At 42.1% G+C, this 25,150-nt stretch overlaps 1 protein-coding gene across 6 annotated transcripts in view; it reads left to right on the forward strand.

The window, feature by feature from the left end:
* Positions 1 to 25,150, forward strand: part of LOC146861244 (sodium channel protein type 2 subunit alpha-like) — a 905,823-nt gene that overhangs the window by 360,969 nt on the left and 519,704 nt on the right. For all 6 annotated transcript variants that reach the window (XM_085645403.1, XM_085645408.1, XM_085645407.1 and 3 more), the window contains exon 13: positions 1,266 to 1,395. In XM_085645403.1, the coding sequence (XP_085501529.1) occupies positions 1,266 to 1,395 (130 nt within the window). The remainder of the gene's footprint in view (positions 1 to 1,265; positions 1,396 to 25,150) is intronic.

The following is a 25,150-nucleotide window of genomic DNA, read 5'->3' on the forward strand; positions in this document are numbered from 1 at the left end:
CACGTAATTAGGAATCAAGAATGTATACTTGAGTTAACTGACATACATTGTCAGATTTCAAGTGGCTATGTTTGAGTTGACTGCCATAGATCATCTTGCACATATAGGTCACCGTAGCCCTTGGTTGAGACATTCCATTTATATGAGAGACACAGGGGACCACAGAAGTCTGCAGCTATTTTTACTCAAAGTGAAATGTTGAACTACACCAGGGGATTCCTTTTTGTGTCCACAATTTATCTGATATCAGGCACTTGCTTATGGGCAGCCATATTGTGAGGCTTCTCATAAAAATGAATATATTTCCATTTTAAAGCTAAACTCTTGCTAATAATGTTACAGTTTAGTTAGTCCTGCTGTGCCTAGGGCTTTGTTTGTTGGATACGGTGAACATGCTCCCGGCCTTTCCGCTGCCCCAAACACAGACCAGATCTCAGACTCAGCAGCAGTGGTGAAAAATAGAGACGGTCCACTTCTCTTGAGCGGGAAAGGAGGGCAGCAGAATGGCCTAGCAGCAAGGCCCCAGGCACAATATAGAGTTTAATGATGAAAGAATACCGACCCATGTAGGATGCCAAAGACAAGCAAATCATTAATATTTATTAAACACTAGCCAAACATAAAATTAGGATTCTACAAAAAGACATTTGAAGTCCCAATTAAATAATCACATATTTCTGCAAATGCAAGCATCTCCAGTGAGGATTCTCCAGCATCCCGATGGAATGTGCAATCCTTTCATTGGACAACAGGATTATGACCAGTTTTCATGTTTCAACGCTGCTAAAACTACTATAGCTATAGGACAGGCATCACTGACAGAATATAGAAAGCAAAAATATTGTGTGGACAGGATATGAAGTCAAACATATCTAGGACCAAACACCAAGAAGAAAAGTCCAGATAGGTAAGAATGTATTTACTATTCTGAACTCCACATCTGCGTACCTTGAAGACATATATATATCGTCAAGGTACATATATTCGGGGTTATATATAGTAACACTTTGCTTACCTATAGAAACCTACATTCATGCTATTTTTCTCCTCAATATTCCTGACACAATAGTTTGTCCCACAATATTTTTGCTTCCAATATTCCTTACCACCATAGGACAGACATGTTTGGCATGAATAACAGAGATATAATTCTGCATGAAGCATGCCTATCCTTGACCCAGATCCTTCCTTTGCAGGATGTGAATGACAAGTTCTGAGTCTGTCACTGCAGGTGACTGTTTAATATACCATTGCTTAATTTGCAGGGTGGCACAGAAACAGAAATGAAGAAGAGAAGGCTGAGCTCTTACCATGTGTCAATGGATTTGTTGGAAGATCCGATGCTCCGGCAACGAGCTCTGAGTGCTGCCAGCATCCTATCAAACACAATGGAAGGTAATTCACCCCTTTCTAACAGGATTTGATTTCTATATTGTGGTTTGTGGTACTGCATCATACTGTATCTCACATTACCTTAAGTGTGTGGAAAGATGGAGTCATCTCTGAATGCAGCGTGCTGGATAATAAGGCTGATTCTTGAACAAATCGAGTGTGAATTTGGTACTGAAAAGTGTTAGTTAAAGCTACTATTTTCAGGGTATTTCACAGAATAAAGTGTAATCTTGTAAATATTTTTTTTTTGCCACACCTGCAAACAACAAAATGTTTTGACAAATGTTGCTCGTCAAATGTGTAAGTGCTGCTGTCTTAAGTCCAATTTAGCAATAACATGGTAGCAGTATCCAAATAATAAGTATACTGCAGAACACAGATGATATTCATAGAATGCAGATGGAGGTATATGTCAAAATGTACTGTTTATGAATTGCTATATTGCGCAAATATGTTTGCTTCTGCAAACTGCAGAATGCACAGTTTCCATACATACAATTGTGAACAAAATTCAGGAGGCCTTTTCTGCACTGTGTCATACTTTATACAGCAACATCTTATCCAGCAAAATCCTGAAATTCTGAAGATATTGAGAGCTGCATTGGAATATCCTACTTGTTTTTGTACAGTGGGGTAATTGGAATAACACCTATAACAAATGTAAAATGAAGTCGCTAAATTAATGAATGGCCTAACCCAGTGCACATCATGTGATTTAGGGATATACAATAATTTTCAGGTTTTTTTCTGAGGCTCATACTTATCCCTCAGAGGTGAATAAGATAATACCATTATGTAGTTTAAGCACACGTTTCGGGCAACAAATTCATCCATAGGTCAAAAATAATTGAAGAAATATTTCCAACAATAAAACATCCTATTTAGCTATTGTGTAGTTGTTTAATTTTCTTTAAGGAATGCAAAATGCTTTGAAGCTTTTGTGAGGTATTCAAACTGTGTGTGTGGATATTTTTAAGTGATTTATTACCAACTTTATTTCTGAGGACGAATTTTGAAAAGGATGTGATTGCTAAGATTTTTCTCAGTAAAGTGGTTTGGAAAATGTTATTTAATATCTGCTATCAAATTGAAGGGCAATATTAATTTAAGAATATAGAAGCTATCATATTCAGTAAGTTGAAAGCGACAAATATTGAAAGTGGTTTTCATGAGATAATGCACATTTAACTATAAAAAGACACTATGTTGCTTTTTCCCCATTGTTGGATCTTATTGAGTAAGCAGCATGAGTGTATGCATTAGCCTAATTATATGTAAAACAATAACAGATTAATTCAGGATCTTTTTGGCTGCATTAAGCAACAATGTGATAACAAAATGGAGATGGATCACACAACTATCAAATTGCAGGTACATAAGCAAATGATCCAGATTGTAATTGACCATCTAGGACATTTTTAAGGTATCGTATGACTTAGTGAGCGCTTACCATGCCATAAGCAACTGCATGCAAGATTTCCCATAAAAGCAGTAAAAGCCAACTAGCAGGTGGGTACAACAGGAAAATGCCACTTTGTTGAGATTGGCAGAAATCTATACGGCAGCCCCAATAATCAAACCCATTAACCAAGCTAAAGGAACTCTCATTGAGTTATATATTCAATAGCATATGGACTATTCTATATATAACACACTTCAGACAAGACCACCTTAAAGGCTCCCAACAAAAGTAATCATTCACAATTGTGATGTGTTGGTCAGTATATGGAGCATCTTTCAAATTTGCCCGCTCCCTGTGGCATGCTGGTAAAGAAAAGATAATGAAGTTTCTGTAGTCACAAACATATATATTGCCTTTGGTGGACCATAGAGTACACTGATATGTAAATTGAAATAAGACGGCTAAAAGGTCGCCATAAATACAGGACCTCAATACAGCATAAAGTTGTGAACAGAATTAGCTAATTTTATGAACTCAACAATCTTTTTTGAATTTTTGTAGATGACTGGGATTTAGAGATGTGATAGTTCTTTTTGTAAACATTGCTACTCACATGGTTTATTTCACACCTTTGAGACTTATTTCTGTACAAGTGCATGACAATATTCCACTTTAACTATCTTTTCCTCATCGTCCTATATCCCTCTTAAATATTGATGTGAAAGTTTTACGTGGTGTATTGACGGCCAGGCTCTTGCTACATATGACCCAACTGGTACACCCTGACCAGTCTGGGTTCATCCCAACTCGAAATACCACACTTAACTTGCGAAGACATGCACACTTATGGCATGCACCGGTACTTGAGGAATCTGACTGGGCGTTATGTCTCCTGGATATCCGTCAGGCCTTCGATACGGTTGAGTGGGAATACATGTGGTGGGTTCTGGCTCAGATGAGCCTAGGAGACATGTATACGAGCTGGGTGCGGCTGCTATACTGTAGCCCGACCGCTCGGATCCGTCTCCAAAATCAGGTGTCCGATAGGCTGGTCCTCCAATGAGGTACGCGACAGGGTTGCCCCCTGTCGCCGCTCCTTTTTGCATTAGTGATGGAACTGCTGGCGACTCTCCTTAGAAGACGAATGGAGCACTGGGGTGTTCGATTGGGCGCTACAGTACATGTCGTGTCTATGTACGCTGACGATACGATGGTGTATCTCACTCATCCTGAAGTGGCGGTCCCGGAGCTTCTTCGGGAACTTATCCGTTTTGGTCTGCTTTCTGGACTCTGTCTTAACCAGAGGAAGTCTAAACTTTTCCCCATGGGTAACCTGCGAGGGGTGCGAGTGGGCGATTTGCCAGCAGTGGGAATGAGTTGGTTTACTGACTCGATCCGATACCTCGGGGTCCGGCTGGCGCATATAGGCTTAGGTTCTGGCGAGACCTCCCTCTGCCTCTGATGGGGCGGATTTCTCTGATAAAAATGGTGGTTCTTCGGCGATGCCTCTATGTCTTCCAGAGCTCGCTTTACCATATCCCATGGGTGTATTTTAGACAATTGGTCCAACTATTGGTGGAACTTCTGTGGGGATCCAAATGAAAGCGAGTGAAACTAGCTACCTTGCAGAAAACCTGGGAACAGGGAGGGTTGGAGGTCCCCGGATTCGCACACTATTACATTGCGACACATTTGCAACACGCGACACACTGGCTGGACGATGACGACAATTGGGAGAAACAACTTTTGGAGGGTACCCATGGGGAGACCCCCGCCCCAGAACTCCTTATGATGGGATCGAAGGTCCCAGTGCACCTTCCCTACATTCTTAGGCAGGTGGCTACTATTTGGGAATACGCGGTAAGCAAAGTAGTGAAAAAGGCCCCGTATGCCCTGGAGGCCCCGCTTTGGGCAGTGGCACAGTTTAGGAACATATGCCGGCACATGTCTATCACTCGGTGGACAGCGGTAGGTTGTGCCACTATGGCAGACTTATATTTGGGTCAGCGTTTCCTCACCAGAGAGGAGGCTGAATCGGCATTTAACTTACGACATGGACAATTCCTTCAATACGTCAAGATTTTGGCGATTGCGCGAGAGGTATGGCCATCATTCCCAGAAGAGCCCCCCATATCCTTTACTCTTAGGACTCTAGTCACGATGGTTGGGGGCCGCAGACTGGAGTCCTATATATATAAAGCGTTGCGTGAAGACTTTGCTGTAGGTCTGCTGCCAATACAGGGCAAGTGGGATGGGATGAAATACTTGAAACGCCATTGACAGAGAGAGAGTGGAAAAGAGTACATATAGAGGTCAAACGAATTAGCTTCAATGTGCGATTTAAACATCGTACACCAAACATACTTGACCCCACATACATTACATAAAATATATTCAGACAGGTCCTCTAAATGCCCCAAGTGTGGTTATGATGATGCTAGACATGGGAATGCCCTAAGGTATCCCCTTTTGGGGGGCGGTCTTGGATCAGTTGAAGCAAGTTACGGGGTGGTCGATTCAGCACTCCAGCATGCAGGTACTCCTGGGACTTATATTACGGCCCAAAGGCAGGAAGCTTTCAAGACGGTTCCTGCAGCCGGGATTAGTGTTGGCAAAGAGGCGGGTGGCAGTTAGTTGGATGAGTGCACAGCCACCTACACTGAAAAATTGGGCCAGGGACCTGGTGGAGTGGGCGACGGGAGAGGTGGTCCGCATGAGACGAGTCCAGAGGGCCGATAAATTAGAAGACAATGTGAGAGCTTGGCAGGGAATGATTCTAGAGGTTCCGTTACAGGTGGAGGCCTCCCCTGCATGAAATACTAGGAGAACGGAGGTAGTTCAACTCGGTTTGGATGACAGAGAAGGTACACAGCTCATCCCAGTCTAGTGAGCACATGAATAGGATGTCGCAGCTGGTTTCCTTAACATATTTTATGCTATGTAGATAAGGAGAGGTGTGTAGCTGGCTGACCCTGGGGGAAGGGGAGGGAGGGAGTTTTTCGTTTATAAATTTGACTATGTTTCAGATACTGTTCTTTCGGATCCCACTGTATCAGGAGAGGTACAGTAAAAGGCATCTGATATCCACTGATCCTTTATAGATAGAAACTGTATAGAAATGTTCTTGATCTATGTGTTGGGACAGATTGTTGATATAGATGTGATAATTATGATCGTGGCATATTGTGATGGTTTTTGGAACAACATGCAACAATAAAAAAAACTATCTTTTCCTCTCAGGTGGGTGTATATTTTGTTTTCATATTGTCCTCTTTAATGTTATTTACATTCCCTGCTATGCAGTGGGCTCACGCCGTGAAATCATTTTTGGTCAGTATGACTTCCATCAAGTTGTTACTAATTTGTTTTGGATATTTATTAAACATTAACTTATTTTCAGGGGGTAATTGACTAAACTGTGATGCCATAAAGCACTGCAACTAAAGTTGCTGTGCTTTATTGTGTCATAAGTACTGGCTTTATCTCCCCCGTCAACTCCGGATTACCAAATAGGTAAAGTAGGCATCAGTCTATGGGCCCCACTCGTTCCAGGGGCCCTGCCACAATGGATCAAAATAATATTGGTTTGATCTTGAAAGAAAATTATAATCAAGCTTTCTTAAATTGTTTCCAAACGATAGAAAAAATGAATCAACTCAAAGAAACGGAATCTTTACTTAAAGACTCTATAGATTAAATACTTGTAATGTACCCATTGGATATTTAAAGTTTTTTTGGTTTATTATAATATTTCTTTTTTTAATAACATTAATAATTGGTAATGTTTAGTTTTATGTAGTAAAATTGGTCTATTAAAATTCTTGGTTGGTAAAATTACAATTATTAAGAGATAGTTTGGGGGGAGCGAAATTTCGACTGCCCAGGGGCCTCCACAAGGTTTAATCCAGCACTTCCCCCAGGGTTGGTGCAAGTTAGACTGCCAAACACCAATACGCACACCCTTGTTTTACAGTGCAAGGGTGTTTGCATTCTGTCAAACATATAATTTCTACTACCCGTGCAAAAATCCCGATTTAATACTTTGTACAGTTAGCATGTGTGCCGTACAGTGCAGCACACATGCACAATTTGAAAAGTATGTAGAAATTCAACCATTTTTCCTTTATTATGCCTGCCTGGAATGGGTTCCAGCATTTAGATCTGTGTCAAGGAACAGTACACTTGAACAACTTATGTCAGAAGTGAACTTTAGAATGTTATGTTATGTCAGTTTGTAGAGTGCACTAATCATCCACGTTGGTATCCAGGTGCTTGAGCAGGTGTGTAGGCGTGTGGTCCCCACAGAATTACTTGAAGAGCCAGGTGTTAAGCTTGTTGTAAAACTCAAGTAGCGAGGATGAGGCTCTGATGTGTTGTGGGAGGTTATTCCTTATTTTGGGTGAGAAGTAAGAGAATGAGCAACTTCCTGCTCCGCGTTTGTGGATATAGGGGTGTGTGCGAGTGAGAGTTAGCAGCATAGGTGGCTTTTTTTATTAGTATGTTTATTGGTTTTTCAAAAGTAACATCCAAACAGTCATAGGCAACATTCTGAGCCACCACAGTTGTTAAAGCAATACACTGCCCCCTCCCAACCACCCCCTGAGGAATAACAGCAATTGACTTCATTGCATCAGAACCCAGGCCCTAATGTCAATTAGCAAGTCTAGGACTAGATTACAGCAACCAGCAAGGGGGTATTGAGGTGTTAGGTGACATTCTACATTCCCCGTTATGAGTTCACTGGGACCCTGCAGGCCAACCCCCATATCTTTTCATATTTATAGGACATCCCCTTCCCTGATACATCAACTTCTCACTTATTCTGCTCATCTCCATGCCACCCCTCTGATAACGCAGGCATAGGATGAAGTTGCTACCCCATTTTTGGACAATTTCCCTTTTCGTTACAGCATATCCCAGGTTGATCAGTTTTTTGCCATAATGTGTTGAATCCTATTTCACCCAGACAACCAACAGTACAAGGGAGGCTTCATGTGCAAGTATGATCCATGTGGCCTCTGCGAGAGTTCATGTAACCCTGTTCCAAAACTCTGCCAGCTTGGGGCACTCCCAGAATGAATGAATGAAAGTGCTGCACTGTCCACAGAACAGCAGGCATACACCATCTTGGGATCTGCCAATTTTATGTAAGAGCATACGGGTAAAATAAATCCTATGTAGGATTTTAAACTGATTAAGTAGGTAACTTGCTTTTACTGCCACCTCCCATGGGAACTGCATCAGGATTGCGACTTCCCTGGATCCAGAGGAATACCCTGAGTGACTAACCATTGTGTGCCTCTCCCTCCCAAGAAAGCCACAATTAGATCCTCTCAGATATGTTTCTATAGAAACACCACATCTACGGTATAGCACAACAGTGCCCTGTTCACCAGACCCCTTCACTTGGCTACTCAGTCCATTAACGTTCCATGTTAAAATTTTGATGTAGCATACCTTACGGTCACTGTGTGCATCCCCGCTCATCGTAATGGTCTCTCTGTGCTGTACAACACAACCCCTCCCCATGATCTGCGTAGTCAGATAACATTTGAAGCAAAGAATCACCCTCCCAACTCCCCTGGCTACCACCTCAATGCATGGTACATCCAGTGCACCATAAAAACAAAATTTTAGAATCTAAGGTGTTGCTTAACTCCTCAAAAAGCTTCCCATTGACATTGTGCAAGTGTAGTATAATCCGGATAGATATGGACGGTCACATTTTGCACCATCCATGGGCCATGTGAAAGTGCTGCCTGCAGAATGGCATCCCGATCTTAAAATTAAAGCAGCTTAGCCCCTATGACCAGCAGCAGTGCACCTGGCACTGGAGGTCTCCCTGGTGACCTCTGGGATCGCTCCACTGTAAACCATTCCAAGGTTTTCCTTCCTAGATCACCAAGGAAAGTCACTCTGCAAGAAAGAGCTCCACACTGGGGCCCTCTACCCTCTCCGGTAGTCCCATGATCTGGATGTTATTTCAGCTGGACCAGCCATACGCATCTTGTGCTCTTTCAGCTAGCCTAACAATTTCCTTCTCCAGTGTTCTAATGTGGGTGGTGGTCTCTGTTAAAGCAGACTGCCTCCTGCGTCAGAGTGGACTCTACAGTTGATACTCTATCCGCTAGTTTTATATGAACTGCGCTAAGGAGGTTTAGTTCCTGCGCCACTGTATCAATTTTAAGTTCCAGGGCCGTTTTAGTGTCCTTAATTTCTGTCAAGATAGTGGCAGTGTGATTCTCTAGGTTTCGGTCCATGACTGGGGGGGGTGGAGCCTTCCCCCCGATCTGACAGTCTTTGTCCAAGAGGGGGGGTCTAGCAGGCTTCAAGGGGTCCTCCATATATGCCGGCCCAGGAAGAACACAGTATGCATTTTGAATCCTTTGGCAGGCTCACAATCCGGATGTATGTCGTTACAACGCACACTTTTACAACGCATGCACTTACAACGCATTTTTTACAACGCACAATCCATTACAACGCATGACATTACAACGCAGGACACTACAACGCATTTTTAAAAACTACCTTTACAACGCATTTCCATTACAACGCATACTACCTTTACAACGCATACCATTACAACGCATAATATTAAATTGCATTTAAGGTAAGTATTAGATAGTATAGGGGTAAAAATTACTATTCTAACTCCAGGGGGTGCAACAGTAGGGTAAGTGTTGGATAGTATAGGGGTAAAAATTACTATTCTAACTCCAGGGGGTGCAACAGTAGGGTAAGTGTTGGATAGTATAGGGGTAAAAATTACTATTCTAACTCCAGGGGGTGCAACCGTAGGGTAAGTGTTGGATAGTATAGGGGTAACAATTACTATTCTAACTCCAGGGGGTGCAACAGTAGGGTAAGTGTTGGATAGTATAGGGGTAAAAATGACTATTCTAACTCCAGGGGGTGCAACAGTAGGGTAAGTGTTGGATAGTATAGGGGTAAAAATTACTATTCTAACTCCAGGGGGTGCAACAGTAGGGTAAATGTTGGATAGTATAGGGGTAAAAATTACTATTCTAACTCCAGGGGGTGCAACAGTAGGGTAAGTGTTGGATAGTATAGGGGTAAAAATGACTATTCTAACTCCAGGGGGTGCAACAGTAGGGTAAGTGTTGGATAGTATAGGGGTAAAAATTACTATTCTAACTCCAGGGGGTGCAACAGTAGGGTAAGTGTTGGATAGTATAGGGGTAAAAATTACTATATTATGCGTTGTAATTGTATGCGTTGTAATGGTAGTATGCGTTGTAATGGAATGCGTTGTAAAGGTAGTTTTTAAAAATGCGTTGTAGTGTCATGCGTTGTAATGTCATGCGTTGTAATGGATTGTGCGTTGTAAAAAATGCGTTGTAAGTGTAGTGCGTTGTAAAAGTTGCGTTGTAAAGGTTGTTCCCCTCACAATCCTGTATTCCTCCCTGGGAATGGGCAGAAGAGAGGGTGGAGAAACAGATGTCCTCTGCTGAGGGATGCTACCGATGGGTAATACCAACTGTCACGGTGGGAGACCACTTCACCAAGCTGCCCAGGCACCTCACAGCACTCTACCCCGATCCCAAGCACCCTCCATGACCCCCTCCACTGTCTTCTGGGAGGTTCCACTCTCTCCTTGGCTTCTGTGGGGTTGTTGGGGAATCTCCTCACAGCACCCCACTTGCACTGGGCCTCCCCATCCATAGTATAAATTCACCGGAGTCTGGATTCTCTCCTCCCAGTGAGTGCAGTAGGCAGGACACCATCAGGCACCCGTCGATGTTGTGGATTCAGGCCCCCCTGTCCCCTCCGATTACTCCCCTGTCTCCAGTTCACCGGCAGGAAGGGCTTTGCAGCACCTCCCCACACTCCCCGGGGAGAGTCTCCAACATACTCCAGTTGAGCAGCTGCCCTTTTCCTTGTGAGCAGCCCCTCGCCGGTATCTGCAAAAGTATCAGGGAGGTAGAGTGGATAGGGAGAGAGACATGTGTCAGAACCCCTCCCCTGCAAGGCTCCTGATGCCCTCATTAAGCCTTTTCAGTGCAGTCCACACAGCTCTTCTGGGCTCGGCGCGGGTCTTCAAACTGGCATGCGCTCCTTTCACCACGGCCCATACGCTCTCTTAAGGTTTGCTGTTGGCCCTCCTGACTGCCTTCACAGTCATCTCAACGGCACGGTAGGCCCTTGATCACAGACCCACTATGTGGTGGGGATCTCATGACTCCAGGAGAGGCCAGGATGGTTCACTCACATTCCACAGCATTGGAACTCATGACGTAGGTAGCCGTCTTCATGCGGCTGCAAGCCACCCCAGCATAGGTGTTTTGATTGATTGTGAAGGTGTATACAGCTGTTGAGGTTTGTGTGTTAGAAGTTTGAAGCAACTGTGTTTGTGAATGGGGCGCCAGTGAAGGTAATGGGGGAAGTGTGTATGGTGAGGAACGTTGAGTTTGAGCCTTGTGCCACCGTTCAGGATGGTCTGAAGTAGATTCTGGCGTTGCTTGAAAATTCCGGTGTACAGTGCATTGCTGTATTCAAGTTAGCTTGTAATGAGTGCGCGCATGGCTGTTCATCTGGTGTTCTGTGGAAGCCATTCGGAGATGTTTCTTAGCATTCATAGGAGGTGGAGCCAAGTTCAGTATTTCAAATAATTATTTGAATTCTCCATAGATGCTATTCCGCAGTATAGATATATTCAAAAAATGCAACCACTTGCCTTTTTTTATCCAGCAATTGTTCACATTTCAAATTTACTCCCGAATTTTAAATTTTCACCTCTCCATAGGGCAGCCTTTTCCTACCATTTTGATGCTAAATTTGCAAACGTGAATGATAGAGAGATGCTTTATTTGTTTACTTTTCAATAAAAATATTGAAAAATTAAAACATAGTACACATAATGGTTATAGAATATTAACACATGATATTTGCAGGAATCATCATTGAGTTGTTCTGTACACGTTTAGGTTTCAAGTAAAAAATGATGTCCAATGTTTTTTGAAGATGTGCAATGGTATGCAGAGGGTATTTTCTGAAGGGTTGTGTTTGGAGTTAGTAGATAGTGAATAGCTTAATGTCTGCTGTTTTTATCTTAAAGTGCCACATTCAGCTATAGCTATATTTTACTTTCATTCAAAGATACCTATTAATGAATTTTGAAAAACGTTTTTGAATGTTTACTTAGCTTGTTAAAAGTTTTTTCCTCTGGCCGCGGTGTGGTGAGCATTCCCAAATGACCTGTACAAGCAAGGATGTTTGGCTTTTAATATTGTTCCTCAAAATAATATTAGATTTGTTTTCGCTAGAATTGGCTCTGATGTGATTTACAGACGCACTGAGATAATTGTTTTCGTGAAATCTATTAATTTATTAAATTAGTGACTTTCAAGCTGCATTGCTTCTACCGAACTTGCAGAAAGAAAAGACAGTAATTGGAATGATAAAACGCTTTTGATAAAGCAAAGATGTGACCTTGGTGCAGCTCAAAAATTGTATTAAGTGTCTTCATATTTCACAATGAGCTGAGAAAGAAGAAATGAAGCACTTATGACTTGCTCTGCATAGTTGTAGTCTGCATCCAAGAGGGTGCTGTAACCCGTATTCAGAATATGGAAATCTAGACAGGGAGTCACTTTCCACAGTTGTGCCGTCCATCTTCGCGTCTCCTGAGCCATGCATTGTGCTCCTCCTTCTGTTTCCTTTTTACACAAGTGGTGGAAGTTGTTAGAATCATAATAGAGTTTTAAGAATTTAAAGAGAACAAATCTGGCTCATGGTCTCAAAGTTCTTGTATGGGTGTTGAGGTCCGTTTTACTGACTCTCGGATTAAAATCTGGCAAAGTTAGAAATAGTTATTATCGCTTTATGCACTGGGCTTCCAATATACATTTTGTGCAGTTTTTTTCTCTTTTCATGCTATTTTCATAAAAAGAGGCATTGTTTCTTATACATACTTCCTCTAAAAATCAGAAATGTAGTTTGCTTACCCGTTTGAATTCATCCTGGTGCATTGTGAGCTTAGCCCTAGAAAGATTCTCTAAACATCAAGGTGGCCTCCTTCTACTACACTGTACCAGAAAGGAATGTGCGGCACAGTTACATCTAGCATGTCATAGATTACCTACTTCTTTAACTATGAACCATTGGTCATATCAATTGTTGAAACCTGGGTTGCATATTGAGTAAATATTGCTTGCGTAGAGCACAGAGGGTTTGAGAGCTGTGTTACATCCTCCTTTGAGAATTTAACATTTGCTTCTTTTTGATTGACCTAACCAATGTGTGGATATGAAATGCAGGTGCTTGAAAAGAAAAGATTTAAGTCATTATATCCGAACCATGCTCAGGAAGTTCTACCCACATAGTAAATCCAACTCCCCTGAAAAATTAGATTCAATTTAGTGGATAATTCAAACACTATGAACCTATAGCAATTCTGTTAAGTTGAAAATTGATCACGGTGGGTATTGATATGCAAAATGAAATAGTATCATCATTTGACAACCCGCATATCAACATTTGATAACCTACATATTTGAAGTAAAGCCTCACAGTCAGTAGTTGTCATATGTGGCATAATTTTGATCGCAGAGCCCTCTGACATCCAGTAGGCCTTGATGAAATGCGTCTTTCGGCTGTGAAACTTGTAACAGTTTCGAATTATATGTATTTTCTTGCAATTCAAAATTCCATGGCATTTTTTCCCTAGAAGAGGCGGGTCTGAGCAGAATATGTGTTTCCAAGAGATATGCCCTTGTTTAAAAAGTTCAAGGAAGACACTTTTTAACCACATTTAATTCCACACGTAGAATTTCCGGTAATTTGTGCGAAATTGCACTAGTAAATATACAATTTCACACCTCCTAAATATATAGTTTAGACTCCCTTTTCCAGTGCATTAAAAGGGAAAAAAAGTTAATGCAGGTACTCATTAAAATGAGCTAGAGGTCTGGTGAGTGGGTGGAGCTATAGGAGGGGCTAAGGGCAAGACATGAAGATACTTACTGACTTTTATAATAGTTGCAGCTCATACCAAAACACATAAGAAATGTGTTTATACAAACAAAACAGGTTAACTCATTTCACAAAATGAAAACTAAACACGACTATATGTTAATATTTCCATGTGTTAGAATAGATGCACCTTCTTAATGCCATACTGTTAATTGCTGTTGTTTGGCACAATACTGTATATTTTTGAGCAAGGGAGTAGTCATAACATGAAAATACCCTCATTTCGAACCAAAGCTATTATGGCACCAAGCAAATGCAGCGACTCATCACGACCCTCCCCAGAAGAGGTCTCTTGTCTCTTTCATTGAGCTATCCATTTATCCTTCCATTCATCAGCTGATGTCCACCATTTAACCTTTACATTCTGCCATCTATTCAGTCTTTCATCCATCATTCAGTCTTTCATCATTCCATCTGTCCACCCTTTCATATCCAAACCTAGCCATCCATCTCCAAACCTATTCCTCCATCCATCCATCCTTTCACTCATCCATCTCAATCAATCAATCAATTCAATATTTATTGAAGATTTGGATCTCCAATGAGGTCCACATAAAATATATATACAATTATTGCATAATAGATATAGTAAAATATAAGCTAAGGTCATTTCTTAGTCCATAGTAAAAATATCGAAACCCTTCAAAGCCAGTCCTAAGTTCTCCCTCACATGATATAGATGAAATGTATTTGATTGAACCCATGAGCGAGATAAAAAATAGAGGTTATCATCATTAAGACAGACATGCAAATTACTAAACCATTAATAAATCCTTCACCAGAACAAATAGCTCAAGATTAAATCCATACTAAACGATAGCAGCTTCATAATTGATCCAATTTAAATAAAGTGCATAATGTAGCAGCTACAGGTTAAAACAGGAAAATAATCTAAAACAACCAACATATTTGTATAAACTATACATTTTCCTTTAACAGCAAAGACCCAAAACCAAAATATATTCAAATGTTTGTGTAAAACGCATTTAAATAGCAGCATTTACATGTGAACATTTCTAGAATATTATTCAGCATTGTACACTCATCCATCTCTTTATCCACCCTTTCACTCATCCATCCATCTTTTCGCTCACCCATCAACCCTTTCACTCTGTCATTCAATCCACTCCATCCATCCTCCCTTTCACTCATCCATTCATTCACCCTTTCATTCATCCATCCTTTCTTTCACCTATCCACCTTCTTTCACTCATCCATCCATTCTTTCACTCACCAATCCATTCTTTCACTCATCCATCCTTTTATTCATTCATCCATCCATACAGCCTTTCATTCGCACACCCATCCATCCTTTCACTCACTCACCCACCAGCCCTCCCTTTTACATTATTTATGAACCTTTGTCGCTGTAATGCAGATAGAATACGCCTATCAAGAAATCTAGTCCCTGCTATAGCTTCTAAAGCAGGGGTTCACAACGCCCTTGTTCTCGAGCGTGCACACACACAGAAAGAAACACACAGACACACACTCACAAAGGATTCCATGCATTTTCTTTAAATTCCTCCTGAGAGTGTCTGGAATATCTTCTCGCTTTTCTCTCATAAAAAACAGACATACACATGAAGACAATCACACAGACATAAGCAAACACACAAAAGACTCAGGTGGGATGAAAGCCATTTTAAACTCTTTACCTCCCATGGCTTTCTTAATTGGCACTGTCAGCGGACTGCCTTGATTCCTGTTATGCACAAATGAACATGATAGTGTGAATGTGATTGACAGCACAGGGCCTGAATGGACCCTGCTCTGTCTAACACAGCGGTGTTGGTGAATTCAGGAACATTATGCAAATTAGCCTGCTGAATAATAGCTCAGCTGTGGCTAAGCTCAGGGCTACAGAAGCGGTGCCCTTTGCTGTCAGAGACATGTTCTATTCGTGCTCACCAGCACTCGCAGCCAATAAGCCTACCCTTTGATGAGTACCGATACTCTCCTCGGCAGTACAGAAGTGCCTGCACTTAGAGAGATAAAACTCAAAAGTGCTGGTACTCAGTACCGTCCCATTTAAATCACTGCTCTTCCCTAGATTTTGGAAAGACAGTGTGTGGTGTGGTATTCCTTGATAAAACCTGGTTGGGAATTAGGTGTATTAGCCACAGTGTCGTCGTCAGCCCCCCCCCCCACACACACTTTAGCAGCTTCAGCAGGACCCCTCAGAGCATAGGGCACCGACAGAGTGGAGTGTGTCAGTATGATAGTCAGCTCCAGCTCGGTTTGCTTGTTGCAGTGTGAGTTGTAGTCCACCGGCCATCTTGAAGGCACCCGCCTGTTAAGGACTACAACCGCCATGGCTGCTTAATCTCCCACGAGATATAGCGAGATGCAGCCCAATGCACTAAATCTCAGGTCCAACTTGTAGTGGCGGACGTCATTCTAATTTGATAGAAGCTGTGTATAATAGGAGAGCAAAGCGGTAGCTGCTTTTCTCCCTCACCTCTCCTCTAATCATGTGCGTCGCCTGGTGTGTTTTATCCATGTAAGAAGGTGGCTGGCCTGTATGCTTAAACTAAGCAACTCCTGCATGTTAAAGAGATTTCTGTTTTTTCAAAGCATTAAAAGCAGCACTGCTTCTCTATCAGACTTTTACACTGCAAAGGTATGTCAATCTCTTCTTTTTGTATATCAGATGCATATGGCTCAATGTAGAAAATCATGCCAGTCATTTTTATTTTTATTTTGTCTCTTTCGAAGGAAGAGCACCAAACCTACAGTTTTTTAATCTAAATTATAACTTTTTTATTATCTTCAATTTTGTTTTGAGTCTATTTTGGAAAAAGAAGTGGCTCAAATGAGGTGCAGTGTTTTTCCGAATAAATTAATGTCTCGGTCCAAACTAGTGACACACTAGCCAAGGCAAGTGTATCATTATATCAGCCATTCAGCAGAGTTGAGACGTCAGTGTGAAAGACAGGGACAAAAGGAGAGGTGAGAGAGATTTAAAGGACAGAGGGGCAAAGGGGAGAAAAGAGAGGGAGAGACAAATGGAATTGGGAGAGGGGTGAGAGACTAGGAGGGAGACAGAGAAGGCTGGAGGCGAGACAAGGGATCAAGAGAGAAGCGATAAGAGGGAGGTGAAAAGGAAAAGAGACAAAGTGGAGAGAGAGGGGGACAGACAAAAAAGGAGGGGAAGGAGTACAATTGGATGAAAGAGACTAAAGGAGAAGGGAAACACATGAAAAGGTACGAAAGAAGAGAATTTAGGATATCCCATATAGATAGATATAGGCTTGTATCGCTCACAGCCATTCTGGATGTGGGGCAAAAGGGGGGGGGGAGGGCATTTATGTTTTCTGGCTACTCCCCCAATTGGGCACCGTCCTTAAAAAAATGCACAAATCTGCTACTTTGCACTGGGAGCAGCATTCCAATTTGTAGGCTTTCAAAAGGGTTTCCATATAGTATCAGTTTCGATTTCGACAGTAACAGTGAAGTGGCAAATTCCGTATGTCGGGTTGTGACAAAATAATGAAATGTGTTTAAAAAAACAGCGAGGTGGCAAAATACACGAGCACCATGTTGGAATAAAAAAATGAAGACTGCCGTTTTTTTTTAAAGCTTTCGAGATGTGAGATGGTAAAGTGAGATTCCAAGTATTCCTAGGAAGCCTGCAGGTCAGCAGCAGCCAGCTCTTAGGGGATGCGGCCGATGCTCTGCTCTGTCGCTGATCCTATCTAATAGCTGCCCGGTTTCTTAATGTAAGCAAACACCAGCCTAATGGCGTCTGCCCACAGTACACTGAGCACTCGGCTCAGAGGCCAGCGAGCTTAGTAGCTATACATCCTCCACACTCTCTGAGTGTACTTTATATAAGGCCCAGTGGTTTGTTTTTTGTCTCATCTGCTCAGACAGTAGAATGCATCAATGCAGACCACCAGCCAGCTCCTGTATTCGTTTTCATGACAGAGCAGTCGATAGCTGCTGTTGCCTGGTGCGGTTGTTGTTTATGCTGGCCTCAGGCATGTGTCCGTCTTTACTTGGAAACGTGTCTCAGTGTGGATTTTTCATGAGGTGTGGCATTGCTTTGTTAGGGTTTGTGATGAAAGTCTGGTTGTTTTCTCTAGAACATCTGCTATAATCAAAAAGAGAGAGGATAACTAGAGAGGCTAGTCCGTTTCCCCAGTTTATGTGTTAGTAATCAAAGAGAACTAGCTCTGGTTTAAATTGTTTGTATGTCTGCGGGTGGAAAAAAACCCCCCCAAAAAACCATTAGGTTTTTTATGAAGACCCTCACCCACCAACCTAGCTGGTGGCATGCTTCATCATTGGGCCCCACCCGAGGTACCGAGTGTACCTCAGGTGTGCTTCGACGCCAGATTACTGCGGAGCGGGTTTTTTGGTTCGTGAGGGTGCTGTGAGTGTGCTCTGAGTGAGGTTTAAAATACTGTCCTGGGTGTCCCAAAGACTGTTTTAATGGTGGGCCCCAGGCAGTCGATAAAAACAAAGGCTGTGGGACGTGCACGGTAGGCTTATGGCCTCCGACGTCCTGTGCGGTCAACTAGTTTCAGCCAGGCCTTTTCTTCTACTGGCTTTCGTCAGGACCTTATATGTGTGGGGTGTTACAGGGGTAGTTATGAGTTTGTCAGTGCCCTGTGTGTAAAGCACACGCTAAGGTGCTTTATGTGCAAGAGGTTTCCCATCGGGTTGTACACCTGATTGTAGCGAACAACTCAGCATGGAGCTCAGCCGGGGGCCAGGACCATGTGCACTTGCGCGATGTCGCTGGAACCTCAGTGAACCTGTTGTCCGGGCAGAGGCTCCGTGAGGCATACAAACAATTTAAACCAGAGCTATTTCTCTAGAACATCGCTACTAACCGATTTTATTCCGTTTTCTTCATTTTGTCCCTTTCCACTAATCTCACCCCTGGCATTTCTTAGGCCAATTTCCAAGGCAGAAAGCAAAGCATTTAGGAGCAGATTTATTAACAAATCACACCGCGCGGCTAGTCACCTTGCTGCGCAGTAGGAAAAGGGCAGGCATGCACCGTACTTAACATTGTAACCTGCCTTTCTTGTTATTTGCCAGCACTGGCGCACAATGTGTTGCCTAGCGCCAATGCAGGCACCCTGGTGCACTATGATGCATGGGTGCCTGCGCTGTAAACAGAATTGTTTTGTGCAAGAAGGGGCACCTGTCTGCACAAAAACAATCCTCAGAGACATTTTCCTCTTTCTGTGTGTGCTGCACAATGCTGCACATGTAGAAAGAGGAAGTGAAGAGGAAATAAAGATATATCTCCGAGTTTCCCCTCTGGTGGGGAGGTGTACAAATCTGACGCATTCCCAGGTCTCCCACTCTTGGAAAATCTGGTAATTCATCAGAATACATAGGTGGATGCATGGCAACATCCACACTCCACCCATGGAATGCCCATACCACGCAAGGCAGTGAATTGCACTGACTTGCGCTATACTAGGTTTACCAAGCCATGCAAGGCCACACAGGGTGGCCTTGCGTGACTTGATAAATCTCATTATAGGTTTTGTGCCCCTCTATGTCACAGTCTGTGACACAGGGCTACACAAAACCTATGATAAACATGCCCACAGAGACTGGGGCCAGACTGGACACCAAAAATCAGGCCTAGCAGAAATGTTCAAGCCAACAGCACACCTGCAGAAGGTCACGACTAGAAAGCCACGAGGACTTACATGGTTTGGTTATGACAGAGCATTCAGTTCTGAAAGTAACCTGCTAGCCAGCAATCCACTGGAAAGAAGCAAGAGTGGCAAAAAGGGCACAGGTAGAGGCTTACTATTAGCTTTCATGCTAATGCATTACAATACTATTTTATAATGTTTTTTACTCCTGAAATACACATTTTTAACTTATTTTTTATTTTATTGGTACATGTGAAACCCTAAACAACATAACACAATAAAAGGACAGTCCCCACTTAACTGTGCTGTATCCCACCATATGATAGCAATATACACTTAAGGCAGTTCTCATGTTACATCTCATGCACAAACTGTGTAATTCTCTATCTCTCTGCTACATTGTTCACAACTAGAGTGGACCATCTGGGGACATCCGGGCAGCACTGTTTTAATCATACTTCCTATAACACCTCAGTGTACTCCATACCTTTGCAAATTTGTAGAGACAGCTATGACCTTTCTATATGGATTTTTCTGAGCACATACACCTATCCAAAACTTTGCTCCACAGTTTAAATGAAGGTGGATGGGATGCTCCCCATTCGTTTCCTCATCCCATATTTCCAGGACACAGTTTTTTTGTTGAGGGTCAGTTGTGTTTGAGCCATTTTGAAGAGACATCCGGTTACTTTATCTGAGAAACTCCTAACCTCGGCGCATTTCCATATAGTAAGTATAAATATTCCCATTGACCTTCACCCAAGAAGGCACTCATCGGAGTTTGCTTGTCCGATCCTTGCCAGTGCTCTAGTGTAGTACACCCTACATAAAATGTTCAATTGTACCAGGCAAAATTCAGCTTTAATTGCAACCTCCCTAGTTCCCTGCATAGCCTTGTTGCAGTCTTCATCTGTTAGCTCCCCCACATCTTGCTCCCATCTTTTTCAAATTCCCACTAGTTTATCTGGTGTATGATTCTTTCTTCTTCGATACAGAAACAGTGGCTTAATGGAACTACACTAAACGTGGTATGATAGTGGAATTTTACTGATGGGAGCGCCTTTGCTTAGTTTGGTGTGAATCCATTCAGCAGTTGCCGATAAATTAGTCTTCCTAAAGCGTTTTTAGGCTTCCATCAGAGTTGAGCTGCCAATCAAGGTAGAGATATCAGAACCTAAATGACATCTCAAGCACACTGCCCCTGTTTTCATCATGGTGCATCATTAACACGGCACATCTAGCTCAGATCAGGACATTGCACCTGTTCACGAAAAAATGCACTGACCTCTGTGCAGGCACAAACTCTTGACATTTTGTGTCTGCTCTGAGGAGAGAGCGTTAGTGATAGACCGGGCAGAAGGTTGAAGCTGCACTCCGTCTTTCACTGGAGGACTCTATTAGAAGAGGTATGGTGATGCAAAGGGACTATTGGGGCGCACCAAGGCATGGCTTCTTTGCCTCTGTGTCCATGTGTGTAACACAGCAGAGGAAATTAGCATGTTGAAAGGTCAATTGCACCCCTGGGGCACTTTCTGTAATGCAGTCCCTGAACTGTTAGTCTGTAAAATGGGTCTGTAATGCCAGGTTTGAGCATTTTCTGCACACCAGGGGCCGTATTACCCATTTTCATTGTTTGCTCAGGGCACACCTTTTAAAAAGTGTGCCGGGCGCAAACAATGAAAATTCGCCCTATTATGATGAACGTGCTGCTGGCCTGCGCTCCATCACAGTCTGTGTGAACTTTTGACTTTACCCCAATCTAGTGCGACCAGCTATCCACAGTTGGCGCTTTGTGCTTTTTGGCACAATATTCACCTACATCTTTAAACCTGCATGTCTCTGGTTCTACTGACTGGATTTTTGTTGCTTTGATCTTGTTTTATTTATTAAAAAATAGTCAATTTTTCTAAACTGGTATGAGATCCATTAATGGAGTTTTTTTTTGCTGTGTTACTGTTTGAAGTGTTGCACAAGTTCCTTACTCATTGCCTCTACGTTAAGCCTGACTGCTCTGTGCCAAGCTGCCATGGAGCTAAGCACAGGTTGATTGAGGGTTTACTTGTGACTTCATCCTGACAAAGATTGTGGCTTCTGCTTGATTAGGGTACCCCCCCCCCTCAACCAGTAACCCAATTTCTTACAGTATCTCATTTGGGAAGACATCTCATAGCTATGCAGGGATCCCTTGGACCACTGTTTCATCCCTCCTGAGGTCAGTCAACACAAAAATAATTTTTAATTACTATGGTGCTATTGACAAACTGTTTTCTGTCGAGTCTCATGCTAACTTTCATGAGTTACATTTTCCTGTTTGTAAAACACAATACACACTCACAGTGGACTCTCAATGTGCTATAGAAATCCTGGTAAAGAGGGCTGAAAAGGCTAGTTTGGTAAATGCCCATGTTTTAAGAAGTGTCTTGTATTTAAGATGGGAATGCAGAGAGACAGACTGTTAAAGGTGAGGTCTTCGTGGACATGAATGGATCTTAGAACTCATTTGCTATATATTAAATAAAGCAACTTTGAATAACAGAAGTAATCCGCATCTGAGGTTGGATGTTGGAGTATATTTAGTGAATTTCTTAGTCAAGAATTTGACGTCCTGAACATAGAACATTTTGTGCATCATGCTTGCAGTTTTGAAAGTAATTATTTTGGCCATAGGAAACCAATGCTAATGTTAAAGGTTGGTAGAGTGTTTGCATTTATTATGTCTTAGCGAGGTTTTGGCCACCATGCTCAGTATCACGTGAAGCCAAAGGAGACGAGGTAGCAAGAGCAAAGGAAACTGGATTACAAAGTCAATTTGTGCTTGATCAAAAGCATTGGTCAGGAAAAAGGGAAAATCTGTTGCAGCAGTTGGAGATACTAGAAGCAGGACTTAGATGCATCTGAGAGTTGTATATCGGTTAGTTTTGAGTGAAGCATTATCCCCACATTACTCATTGACTCATAAGGAAACAAAGGGTTGCTTATAGATGTGGGCCAAACTATAACCACAGCTGGGTTGCTGTTTCTGAAAAAGCAAAATCTCGGTCTCAGAGGTGTTCAATTTAGGAACACTGTTTTCCACCTATGATCAGATATCTTCCAGCATCCACAGTAGCATGGTATGATCTTTGTTACAAGAATTCTGGAGATTGAAAGGTTTCTGATTATCATTGGCAGACAAGTACACATTTATACTCTACCCACTTAGCGGACGGACAAGATAAGGGAACATGAAGGTTAAACAGCAAGGTGAGGTAGCGGAGGCCTGTTGTTCACCCCATAAAGCATTTTACAGGGGGATTTAAACATGCCCCGTTGGACAATTTAAGTCTGAGCTTAAAGGATTGACTTCATCCATGCAAGAGCACCGCCTTTTGAACCATAGTTGAGAAGTCTACACAGGATGTTAAGGTTGACAGTGTTGAATGCAGCTGGGAGATCAAGCAGAAAAGCTGCATCAACTCCCTCATTATCTTCAATCAAGTCTAAATAATCCACAACTGAGAATACAACTGACTTTATAATCATAATAGATCCAAATGTCTGTTCTCCATTATGTGAAACATGAAGAATATTATTCAACTCTATGAAAATCAGGAACTGGTAGTAAAACCTTTTCCCCTATCTTGTATAGGTAGGGGAATGGAGAGGCAGGGTGAAAATTTAACAGGTCTGTGACACCAAGAGATCTTCCTTTCAAGAAAGGCGAATCACTATAGTCTTCCAGGAAAGAGGAAATGGACTCCTAAGGGAATTCTTCCCTGACCTTCTTAAAATTTACAAAGAAGACGTCACAGAGATAGTTCACTAATGTTTGTAAGTGGGGACAGCATTACTTATAGCAGCAGGATAAATACATTTTTCACCTGTTCTAGACAATGTTTTAGGGACATTCATAACTGTAGCTATTACCTGAAATTTGAGTATTTGTTTTGCTGATTTAATCAGGTAATGATATTTCTTTAACTGGCAGAGATGGATGTATTTATAAAAGACATTGTCGTTTTTGCGCTAAATATTCTCCAGTTTTTCTGAGCTGATTTTTTCCTTTCCTTAGCTCAGGGGTATACCATATACAACAGAGACATTCCTCTTTAAGGGTTATCTTTTTGTGGGACATTTTATCAAGATTAGTTCCTAAAATACAATGAGTTTACCAGATATATTAAATGAAGGCAACATAAAATGGGGAAGTATATCTTAATGTGATTGGCATGTGATGTTAGGATTATTAAATCCTGTAATGATTGGCAAATTAGATAGGGTGCAAAATATCCAGAAAAAAGGAGATTTTAATGATGTCAGAAAGAAATGAAAGTTTCTAAAATATACAGTGTATTATACAGTACACAACCAAAACAGCATGTAGATATTAAAACATGTTAAGACATTTGTAAAAATTATTTATGAAAGCTGGAAAGGAGCACTGCAAGCCACTAAATGGATCCAATGTCAGTCAGTTGCTATCAGTACTCAGGTTCTTTTAGACTATATCATACACCAGGCAAAATTCATAGGTTGTACTAGGAAACAGATAATAGTTGCTCAGCTTGTTATCAAACGTTAGGAACATGGAAACATATATTATGGGCGTGCACTTAATTTATGCCAAACTGGAATGTGTATGGATGAAAATATTTATTAAAAAAATTAAAACAAATCTGATCATTAGTTAGCTCTACCTTGGGTAATTCATTGCACATCATGACACAGTGTACTGATTCTGATGCTGTTGACACACACGGCATATGCTCTGTTTCTCTTTATCGCTGTTGTTCTTTCTACGGCAGTGTCAAGGGTTGCAGCTGTTGGTGCTGGCAGTGCCACAGAAGCAGCCAAAAGGACAATAATAGGGCTTATTCTTCTAGGGCAGTGGCCAACAGAATGTACCTCTGTTGCAATTCACATGGAAATATGGGAACTGATTTCGAAAGTCCAATTGCAATCCGTCTTTACCGGCGTCCACTTGTGATAACTGGATTCTTTAACCTTTGGTGTGTTGGAATTACCTTACTATTGAACCCAAACTGAGCCTCAAATAAAATGCTTTTGCACTTTACTCCATCCTAAGCCCAGCCAATGGTTTAATTTGAGAAAGAAAAAGTGCCTTAATTCACACAGAACTAAACATCAACCATGCTAAACATAAAATTACAAATGTTCACTATGAATACCAGATGTCTACAGCCTTTTTAGAACTCAAGATCTTTGTTTGAAGGTCCCTCAGTGTTATGCAATGCAGGGGCGGCTCCTCCATTATGGCGGAGGAGCGTTGAACCACTAGGTGGCAGCAGAGTTAAAAGTGAAAAATAAAATTATAATAAACCAATTTTATTATAATTTTTTTTTCTTCTTTACCTGCAGGCTGACAGCGAGCTGCGTCATAGTGCGGGGTGGGGCTATGCACTCTATGTGCAACAGCAGTGTTGAGGAGGGGTGATGGGAACTACTAAGTGCGCATGAGGGTTTGGCTGAGTGTCTTAGGCCAGCCAAACCATCATGTGCACTTAGCATTTTTCCACCTGAATGTATTGTACAGCCGAGTGGAGTAAAGCCACAAGTTCCCAGGCACTGTCTGAGCGGCAAACCAGGCTGCTCAGACCAATCCCAGTGCTTCTCTCATACTGGGAATAGTATTCCCAGCATGAGAGCAGTGTCAGGATTGGGATCTGGGAGCCTGCACAGTGTGCACCAACCCTGTAGTCGGGAGAGGAGCAATGCGCTGACCGCAGCGGCAAAT

The sequence above is a fragment of the Triturus cristatus genome, chromosome 3_1 (genome assembly GCF_964204655.1).
Source record: "Triturus cristatus chromosome 3_1, aTriCri1.1, whole genome shotgun sequence".
NCBI classification, from domain to species: domain Eukaryota; kingdom Metazoa; phylum Chordata; class Amphibia; order Caudata; family Salamandridae; genus Triturus; species Triturus cristatus.